Genomic DNA, 10,844 nt, shown 5'->3' with positions numbered 1-10,844 from the left:
TGCAAATTCAGGCATGGATTGTCGATCAGGGTCAAAACTCCTGCCTGCTAGCCGTCCCTGCCACAGCCTGAGTCTGCTCACAGCCTTGTTGCTGTTGACTGGGAAGCAAAGCCTTATCTTTAACAGTGAAAAATTGTTCATGAAACTTGTGAATTTCACATCTTAATTCATACTATTAAGTGTCTACCATCTGCCTACTCTTTCTCACAATAGATGCCTCTGCTACCTTGCAGCCATTTCATCTGTTACTTTGCACACTTTCTTTATCCCTTGCATACCATCTCCATCTTCCTGGCCTTCCATACCATCTACTTGTTCTTCCTTTCTGTTTGATTTGCTTTTTGTGTCCAGGTCATCCCTTATCAGCAGAATAGAAAGAACTCCCCAGCTGCTTCTCTCCTCCACATGTGGATAAGTGGTTTTTTTTTTTTTTTTTTTAATTTAAGCCATATTCATACTCCATATAGACACATAAATCTGCAAAATTAAGATGGCAAATCTTAAGGACTCAAGGAGTTTCTTTAAGCAATTATTAAAACATCGGGTACTCTATACCTCATATAACAGAAATCATTTCCCTACATAATGTTGTGCTTTTCTTTTGTTAATATAAACTTAGACTTAATTTTTCACACTGCAGATAACCCCCTTGACTTCCCCTGTGTGTCTCAGAGCCTCAGATTAAACGCATGCACAAATACCTTGCAGAAGCTGGTCTAGGTGTGTAAATGGCTTGCATATGAGGTTTATCTTTGGCTCTGAAAAAAACTTACTTGTTGACTTTATAAATTCCAGTAGCCCTCTAGGACAAAAGAGATTTGACTGAAGTTGTTTTTTTCCTAAAGCCAGGAATACAGTTAAAGAAAAAGATCTACTATACAAACTCTTATGGAAAAGAATTAGTATTGATGAAAACAAATTATGTACAGCCTGGTACCTGAGAGAGGAAAAATCCTTTTGGGAAACATCACAAGTGCTGGAAACCCAGCCTTGCTGCTGGTGTCCTAGAAAACAGCAAGATCTGATCTACTGGGATCATATATTCTCTTCATATTTTCTCATTTGTAACTAGATAGTAACTGCAGGTTTTTAAGAAAATCTGAGATGACTCAGAAATTCTTGTCCCATTTGCAGTGGTGGGTACCAAGAGCTCTATGCAGGACATTGAATTCCTGGGATTACATGTAAGTACTTGATATATGAACTGTTCCAGAAGTTCCTGTAGTAGGTAGTCACAATGCCTACATAAAGCATTTATTTCTCTATTAGGCCAAGTGGAAGACCAAAATGTTGCCTACCATGCAAAGACAACAGGAAAAACATTTTGTCTGTGTCGTCTTCTACCTTCATTCCCTGGTCTGAAGGAGCTGACAACACCAAAACTCAATCAAAACAACACATGTTCTCCAAGCCTGTATATTTGCATGTGTTTGTGCATGGGCACTGAGACACAGAGGTTTGTTTGTTTGTTTTAAATTAATTTTTATGTTGCTCTGGCCAAACTCTTTAATCTCTTAATACTACAAAATGAAGCACTGAGCATCTAATATTTATTCTCTGAAAAGAAAGAGTTTATATCAACCTGGTATGGAAAACTCAGATTGTGGCTGAGATATTTACAACAGATGATTATTATAACAAGACCATTTGGAAGCTGACATTAAACATTTTTCATTCTTACCTTGCTCCCAATTCCTATAGTGATAAAGAAATAGATTTTATTTCTTCTTCTGAGGAGCACACCTAAATAAGACTCAACAAAACAAGGAATTTACTAAGCCCCCTTATCTTGATCAGTTTTGGACCCAAATCAACAATGACAATAATTGTAAAAAAATCTATGGGCCTGGGTTGTCTTGTATTAGATTAATGATATGGTATCTTATTTGTCACAGTAACTATGGAAAAAGGCACTTAAGAAAAACATTACAGACCTGACTGAAGAATACTATAAATCTGTTGCATAGAGAGAGAGTATTAAATACTGGACTGAGGTGATTTAAAATTACTGTCAGCAAAGCCACCTGTGTTAATAATAGAGATGTTAACAACAATAAAAAATAATTAACCCTAAAATCTTAGAGATTTATTTCTAAACTTTAAAAATTATTATTAGTTTTCTGCAAACAATCACACAAAATAAAATTAAAACATTATAAAGGAAGAAAAGTTGAGTGTTCCCTGGAAAGGCTGACATTAAAAGAAATAGTTTCCTTTAAAGTGAGACCTCTTCCAATGAATGAAATATTGTTAGGGTTATGATATGGAAGCAAGTCTTAAATTTTTATGCTTTGGCAATAATAGGACAAAGTTTCCTGCACATTCAGTGTGTCAGGTTATATACTTTCAACCATATACCAAACAATGGGCTATTTAAAATCATGTTATTTCATGAAAAGATATTACAAGCATGTTTTAAAGATTCCAACAAACAAAAATTATTTTAAAATCTTGTATTTTTTTTCTTCTGCACAGGAAGAAAATGTATTTAATGTATTTTAGTCAGCATAAATTTATGATAAAAAAATTAAATATTACAGTGGTGAATACTCTGAAAGTACTGAAACCAAAAGATATTATCAGAAAGGCACAGTATCTTTTTATGTTATTAGATTAACGTAGCACCATAAAAATTTTGTGTACTTCAAAACCTTGACATAAAATATACAGACTTATATAGCAATCAACAATGGTTTTTAAGAAGGTGGTTTTTGTTTAAAGGTGTGTAAAAGTCAAGCTCAGTTTGTGTCTCCATTAAATACATGGTTCTGCAAACATATTGAACCAAATTATTTGCTAACTACTGATGCTATCTAACAAGATACCTTTTATAATGCACAGGATAGTTCTACCATTCAGAAAGTGCTATAATTTAGCTGGGAGAAATTTTTTAGTTAACCCCGTGAATCATGTTGAGGTGGACTCTGAATATAACATGATTAAAACCACACACTTTGCAAAACTGTATAAAGCCAAACTAAAATATGGATTTCCAACTCCCAGTCTAATACATACTATCCTATCTATTAAGCCAAACTCATATAAAAGTAATTTATAAAAACTGAAGGAATGTTTAGCACCCAGAAAATATATCATCTATGAAGCTCCAAATGATTGTCAAGTAGCCACTTCAGGAGTCAGTGACTTCTCCCAATGGTAAAGCTAAACATTTGACTAGAAACTAAACCTACAGCTCTCCAAATACTAATTGGAAGGCAAATGCATGTGTTTAAGATTTCTATAGCTTGTCTAAGAATGTTTAAAGGCATTAAACTATGTCCAAATGTGTCTTCTTCTTCCAAACATGGAAACTTTTTTTGTTAATTTATTTTTTGCTGTTTTTACTGAGCAATGAAGTTAATTTCTCTTTAAGGTGTAACCCTCAGCTACATAAATTTGGAATTTCCATGGGAGTGTTCCTGCAGCAACCAGAAGAGGAAGTTTTCCAAACTAACAATCATTAACTATAGTGCTGCTTCTCAGCATGGACCTGTTGTCTTTAGAGGATGCCAGAATAAATCTTGTTCTCATGCAGTTCTCTGGATCATACTGCACAATCAGGAACATGCTATATGCACAACTTGCATTTGAAGAATTGGAACAGAACCCTGAGAAAAGTAAATCCATTGGAAAAAAAATAGATATTGTTTAATAACACCAGTTCGAGATGTTTCAACCCTTCCTCTGGGGAAAAAATGACAAACTGGTGTAGCCATTTTTTTCCTCACTAATGACTTAAATTTATCACAGTTGCAAACATAAATATACTTTGGGATTTTAAGTGCGTATCTAGGTGGATTACAATTAGAAATATTTTGTCTGACAATTCTACCCCTCCCCTAGAAATTCAGAATTCCTTAAGTCACCATAGCACTACTTGCGAGCTTTGAGTTCAAGAACATTCTGGCGTGGAGTGATGTTCTTCCAGTCACTGTTGCGGCTGCCTTTCACTCTATGGCAGTGAGGGTGCTGAGCAACTGAGGCTCGGCTCTTTTCAGCCTTGCGTGCAATTCTCATCATTCCCATGTATCCAGAAGCAAATCTGGGCATATTTGAGAGGAGTTATTCGCACTGCCACATTGTAATCCTGCTGTTCACCATTGATGTCCACCCACTGATGGCCTGAGTAAACAGCGATGATCTTGCGTTTCCACTTCTTTTTGTTTGGCTCCTTCAGACGGAGATAGATGCCGGATCCTGTGGAGCCAGGCTCAGCATCACAGTACTGATAAAACAGATCATTGGACTCATCAGAAATGCTACAAAATCTATAGACCAGCTGCCCAGACCGATCATTGTCAAAACCTGAGAAGTGGATCATGCTCCCAGGCATCATTTTGATTGTTGGGCTGATCCCCAGCTCCATGTATTTCCTTTTGTGGGGACGCTTGAGCTCAAGAACAGCATAATCATAATCCAGGGCAATATCTCCAGAGACACCCTTAAACCAGCCTTTCGGGATGTGCGTGCTCTTCACCCGGGTCCACTGGAAGGAGGGCATATCATCTGAGGTGCCTTGCTTCCTCCCAGATCCCCTCTGCTTTCTCTCATCACCTTTGGATCGTCGCCTTAATTCTGTGGCAGCTTTGGGATCCTCTTTGGCCGCAGAAATTTCTCTCCTACTTCTTTTAGCACCTTTGCGTTTCCTGCCATTGCCTCTGGATTTTGTCTTCATCAGGCCCACCCTCAGTCTTTTGCTGCCCTTAACATAATCCTTGCCATTGTGCAGGCAGTGGGCTGCTGTTAGCACGTGCTTGGGGGAAACGAGAATGCCACTGCAGCCCGTGGAGATCTTCACAGCTGTGTTGAACGGAAAGTTGGTCATAAACCTCTTGTCATAGATGCTGAACCTACTGTCTGTCCCATATATCTGCCTCTTCTTTCTCAAAGGCCCTCGTGTGGTTGTGTTTGTGGCTGGGTCAGGCACTGCTCCGAGGACATTCACTTCAGTCAGGGTCCGTGTGCCGTTTTCAAAAACAGTCTCATAGGATAAGAGGCTCTTCAAGTCAGACAAGCTTGGCACTGGCAGTTTTCTTTGACATTCAATTCCACATACACTGTTCAGCTCTAATTTGGTTTTTGCTTCAAATTTAGGGCTGTCAAGGGAGAAAGTTTTTTCTCTCACAATCTGAGGAATCTTCTTTAAGTGCCAAGTAAAATCTTGTTCAGTTTCTGTTCCATTACTGAGACCCAATATAGGTATGAAAATTAGGAATAGCAGTAACATGTGCTCCATTTTATTTTATTTTTTTTTTCTAAAACAAGAAAGAGAGATTTGAAAATACACTTTGGAAATATATACAGTTATCTTAATATCTTCTAAGTATAATCATGCAATTTTAGAACTGACATCAGTGGAACAAAATTCTACAATCTGCTCAGAACAGAAGTGCCTCAGATATTCCCTGCATTGCCTCTGACTCTTCCAATTGTTTCTAGCAAGATGGATGCAGATAATTCAGCCAGCATCCATGCTGAGCTACCTACCGGCAGATGAAACCATCTGAGTTTTACCTTTTTTCCCCTCAGTGGACAGCAGTCTGAGTCATTCCACTTGGTAGAGCATCCTGGTTTTATTTACTCCAAAGGTATGCAGTTACTTATTACATTTCTGCTTCTCTTTTCTACGGCTATATAGTTGAAGGTAGAACACACTTGAAAACCCTCAGTGTATTAAGAAGTTGGGATCCAAGCAGAGATGGATAGACAGACTACACTCATGAGACTTAGGAACCCTTGGGAAACCAGACCAATTGTGCTCTTTCATGTAATGGCCAAAACGTGGCTTTACCTGACTTAATAGTCACCAAAAGTTCTCCACTAACCACCCAGCTGAGAACTATGAATCTGCCTGTATGAAAAATGGCACTTTGCTAGCCGCTATCCCAAGGAACCAAGGTCTTCTAGGATAGACAGAAAAATGAGGAAAGAAGAATGTTGCTGGTGTAGCGGAGTCTCTTGGTTATATATACATGCAGCAAAGCGCAGCTGAGTAGGAGGGACAAGTCTGGTTACTCATCACATGCTTTTTTCAGGATCCCACAAAGGCTGTAGGAACTGTGCTGTCTGTGCCTTATGGTCACATGTGGAATGCCCCACCTAGATGGGGTGATCCACCACACCAAGAGCTAATACTTTAAATGGGAAAGACAAAAAGCAGTATTATTCCCATCTCTGGTTGGGAAACGTGCAGGAAAAATGTAACATTGTTAGAAGTCTGAGGCAGAGCCAGAAACTGAACCCAGAACTCTTGATTCTGAACTCAAAACATTACTGAAAAGACCATTTTTCTCTTTTGGCAGCACTGATGTCAGTGGCATTATCCAACTACTGGCAGCTGCCACTGGGAAGCCTGTGCTCAGTTCCAACATCCTTCTTTCCAATTATATGGAAACCTCAGCAGTGAAGAAAGAAAGGGTCTATGATTAAACTTAAAAAGCCAAACAATTCAAGGATTTGTATGTGGTTAAGCTCTCTGGTTTACATTGCAGTGGCAGTGTAGGCCAGGGCAAACGTCTTCCCTTAATTTTAGTTTAGAATAGTAGAAGTGGTGCTCTCCAGCGAAACAGCCTGGCTACAGGCTAACTGAAGGTCTAGCATGAAAAATAGGGGTGTATGGGAAAAGAAGTGGGGAACATTGCTTTCAAAGCTGTATAATGGACCAGTGACTCCTATGATTTTTGAGGCATCTTTACCCTATAGACATATTTGTTATCTATAATAAGTAATATTTCTATTTTTTTAGTTACGTAAGCCCTACAGTTCAACCACAGCTTGTTGCTTCTGATGCCAAGAAGAGGCTGGATTTGTTTTAGCATAGTTTTAACACTTTCCACCTTTGCCAGAACGGAACATCAACTTTGAGCTGGAGTCCACTTACTAGGATATATATATACCACATTTTACAATACAAGGAAACCCTCTCTGGCTTTAAAGTAGCTAACCCAGGTTTTGGAGAAAATGTGTGGACTTTCCTAAGACATCTGGAGATTACAGTGACTCACAGGTCTGAGCTCTGGGGTGTATGTGGTCATATGAAGAGATATCTGAATGTTTTTGAAAGCAGATCTGGAAAATCACCCCAGACACAAGATTTTGTAGAGGGACACCAGTAGTTCACACCAGTCTAGCTTATTGGTATAGCAGAAATGTGCACATTTAAACAGTAACTTTGATATACAAAGTTACCTTGAAATTGTTGGTTCAGTTATTGCTCAATTAGCACTAAATCTGAGGAGGAATTACTATTTTACATATGTGTGGGTAAGCTAGAAGGTGCCAAAATAAAAAAATACTATAATGAGAACATAAAAATAGCTTCCTGGCCTGACCAAAGGCCTGCCTGTCCTAAAATCCTGTTTCTGACATTGACTAAATGTGTTTGCCTAGGGTAGAGGATAGGGACAGGAACAGGGAAACCAGGTATGCCCCTCCTCCCTCACAGTTTCTTAACTTACAACCAGTTGTACCTGGTGGACTTTAGAACAGAGGTAGTTTCTGTAGTGTAAGTAAACCTCAGTTAATTTCTCTTCCATAGTTTGACAGTCTTCCCTTGAATATATATAGAATTTTGTAGTCATAATGATCTGCATCCAGGAGTCACACAGCTTAACTACATGTTGTATGAGGAAGCATCTTCTTGTCTTTATCTCCAGCCTGTCACAAACTAGCATGGTTTGAGGATAAATAATGTAATATTAATGTAGAAATTCTGGTTTAAATTTGCTTTGCCCTAATATAGCTGCTGAACAAGAAAGTTGTAATATCAGGCATGAAAATGACTTTTCTATTTTTCCCTAGAATACTCCTCCCTTTCTCAGCTTTTCCTGAGGGTCTGGCTATTTGATATTCCTCTGTAGCTGAACTTTGTGAGCCCTAAGGAAAGTTCAGTCACTAACTGCTTGTTCATGTAGAAAGTCTAGGTTGATGTCATTCCACTGTGATGGCTGATGTCTTCCCAGATGATCTCATAAGTAAGTTTATAGAGAAGTCAATTTTTTTCTCTCTGCTTTATAGAGAGACTTTCTGCAAGCAAATGGGTGGAGTACTGTGGCTCCCTTCTACCACTCTTCAGAAAGAAAAAACAAACAGTCAAAGCACAGACCCTTCCACAGATGCCTTGGAGCCCTCCATTTGAAACACAACACTCAGGTGCTCACTACTTACAAAGGCAGTCTTGGAAGCCAAAATCATTTATAATGAACCACTTGTCACTGGGAATGAACTAACTACACTTCAGGATAACTGGAAGAAGTTCAAGGAACTTGTCAAACATGGTAATTCTCATTACAGACCAGAGCAGTGGTTCTGCTAGGCAGCTTTGTCATTTCCAGCCATGTATTTAAGATCTGTTTACTAACTCCATCTCTACTGTTTAGAGGAGGCCAAATCCAAGCATGAGCAATGTCAGCAGTTGCCATGGCCCAGCACAGGTTGCTGGCAAAAGGGAAGCACAGGGCCCCTCTTGCCAGATGATGAGGACGGAAATGTGTAGATGGGTGAAAGATAACTTTGCAGGGTGGGAGAAAGGGAGAGAGAATACAGTCTCCAGGGGAAGGAGGAAATGTCCTGAGAAGGCTTCAAGTTGATTGCAAGAAAAAACCCTCAATTACCCATTCTCCACTCTTCCTCCACACCCCAAGATGCTTTGCCCTCTCCTTTCCATCACTCCTTTCCCATACAGATTTTGGGTTGGCTTACAGTAATTGGAATTCTTGAGTCAGCTCTTTAAGGTATGATGAGTTGCTTGAGAGAAGACAAGATGGAAACCAGAGAGAGATCCCCTGCTCTATGAAAATGTTGAAATTCTTCCTCCAGTTTCCAAACTCAGCTGATAACTTGGGTGGCATTCCAGCCACTAGGCGTATCCATACAAGTAAAACTATTTTTAGTTCTTCTCCTTTCTTGCTTCCAACATGAAACCTTTCTGCATCCACAGGAAATAAAAAAAAAACTACCTAATTTTTGAGGATATCCTTCAAATATTTTGTCCTACTTCAGCTGAATGCATGTCAGAAGCTCAGGAAAAGGCTTATAGTCAAGCTGAACTAGAATAGGTTTCTCTTCAGCCTATCACGGAAGAAATTTACATGCCAGTGTATCTCAGACAGAAGAAAAATTCAGTCCAGCTTCCTGACAGTGTTTTATCTTGGTCTGTTCAGTGCAGCCTCTACCCTGGGGTTTCCTTCTTGTAGGAAAGTCGACACATTTCAAACTAAGCTTACACAATTTTAAATCCAACTTCTACGCCTTAAAATAATAGAGGCTGCTATAGTAGCCATCTCCTTTAACTGTTTTTGGCCTTATTCTTGAAATTACCTGGAAGTTGGAATTTGCAGTTCTACTCTGACAAAGCAAAACAGAGAACAAATTTTTGATATCTCACACTCCCCGAAAGAAACCATTGCCCTAATTTTATCCACCACTGCACCCCATTCCCTCCTCCAGGTGCGCTCACTCTGTACAGTGGAGTATGGATGTTGTCCTCCTCTCTGGTTTGGAAAAAAAAACCCTACTGCGGCTCCTGTCTCTTGCAAAACTTTAGGCAGCTTCAGTACTCATAGGAAGAACTAATTTTACACGGCAGGCGTGACAGCTCGTTTCTGAAATCCCACGGGCGGGGAAAATAAAGGACCGCGAGTAAGCGGCGCAGTGCCCGCCGCGGCCGCGGGGCGGCGCTCCCGCAGCGCCGGCAGCGGCTCCGTGCCCGGCTCCAGCCCCGCGCCCGCCGCCCCTCCCGACCCTCCCGCGGCCGGGATCCGCTCCCCGCTCCGCCGCGCCGGGAGGAGGCGGAGGGGAAGGACGTCTCGCCCAGGCCACTGCTCTGCTGCTGAGCGGCTCCGGAGGTCCAGCCCTGCCAGCCGGGCAGCGGCCCCGGCACGGCAGCGGGTGGGCACAGACCAGCAACCGGTCAGAGGAACGGCGGGGACGGGAGGGCTTTGCCGGGATGGCCGCCTTCCCTCTGCCCTCTCCGCTTTGCCGGACCCTCCTATGGTTTCGCGCGTGAAAGCCCAGGGCTGTCCTGGAAGAAGAGGAGGATTTGGAGAGTAAGCCTTTATCTCTCCTTAAGCATTCCCTGGTCCTGCTTTCCGCAGGAGGCTCTGCTTCTCCGCGCCTGGTCCGAAGGAGTTTCCCCACTCTACAAAGCCTGCAAGTTAAATACCTTGGCACGGCTCTTTTATTTTTGCTATTCCAAGATAAATCTGCTTCCAGCAGTGACGAATCTGGATGAAATTAGTGTCAATTCCAGAGGAGCGCGGAGATGGTAGCGCTAATACTGAGGGGATGAATCAGAATTAAAGGAGTTTGTTTTGAAGGGTGAAGAGGCTCCTTGCCTGTTCCCCGCAGAAGGCACAGCACAGAGACAAACGCCCGAAAACCCAAAAAATATGTCCCTTGCCTCAGTCCCGTTAAGCCGTCCTGTGAAACCGGCTTCAAATATGAAAAAACAAGGACCAGATAAACGGGTAGCGTTTTAGTCCTATCAAAAATATATCCATCAGGCTAAAGAGGCAGGAACTTTATACAAAACGTTCTCAGCTGCCAAGCTCAAGGTACTGACATCGCTCAGCCCCATCATTTTTTTAAAACGACCCGCGTAGGAAGAATGACATCGCAAAAAAACTATCACCTTAGAGATGCTGGTTACCTCGCACTGGCCGGTCCCCCTCAGCCCCCGTCCCCAGCTCCGCTCCTGCCCACCCAGGTCTCTGGGGGCTGCCTCTTCCCCAGAGACCGACGCCGGCAAGGTTCTTGGTCATACCTGGCAGCCCGCAGGACGGACGGAGGGGAGGGCGGCCGCAGCCCCGGGGCTCAGGCTCCCGGCTCCCCGCTCCGCGCCGCTC

At 41.6% G+C, this 10,844-nt stretch overlaps 1 protein-coding gene across 1 annotated transcript; it reads right to left on the bottom strand.

Annotated features, from left to right (window-relative positions):
* Nucleotides 1–620: 620 nt before the first annotated feature.
* Nucleotides 621–10,431, bottom strand: PRSS35 (serine protease 35). Its single transcript, XM_068183927.1, has 2 exons — nt 10,171–10,431; nt 621–5,255 (listed from the first exon to the last, which is right to left on the bottom strand). The coding sequence occupies exon 2, from the start codon at nt 5,234–5,236 to the stop codon at nt 3,995–3,997; it is 1,242 nt and encodes a 413-aa protein (XP_068040028.1). The 5' UTR covers nt 5,237–5,255; nt 10,171–10,431; the 3' UTR covers nt 621–3,994.
* Between the last annotated feature and the right edge of the window lie 413 nt (nt 10,432–10,844).

Source organism: Anomalospiza imberbis, chromosome 3, assembly GCF_031753505.1.
Source record: "Anomalospiza imberbis isolate Cuckoo-Finch-1a 21T00152 chromosome 3, ASM3175350v1, whole genome shotgun sequence".
Lineage (NCBI taxonomy): Eukaryota > Metazoa > Chordata > Aves > Passeriformes > Viduidae > Anomalospiza > Anomalospiza imberbis.
This window is presented reverse-complemented; position numbering and strand designations above follow the sequence as displayed.

Coding starts and splice junctions, on each gene's coding strand:
- PRSS35 (XM_068183927.1), bottom strand. CDS start 5,236: ATGGAGCACATGTTACTGCTATTCCTAATTTTCATACCTATATTGGGT.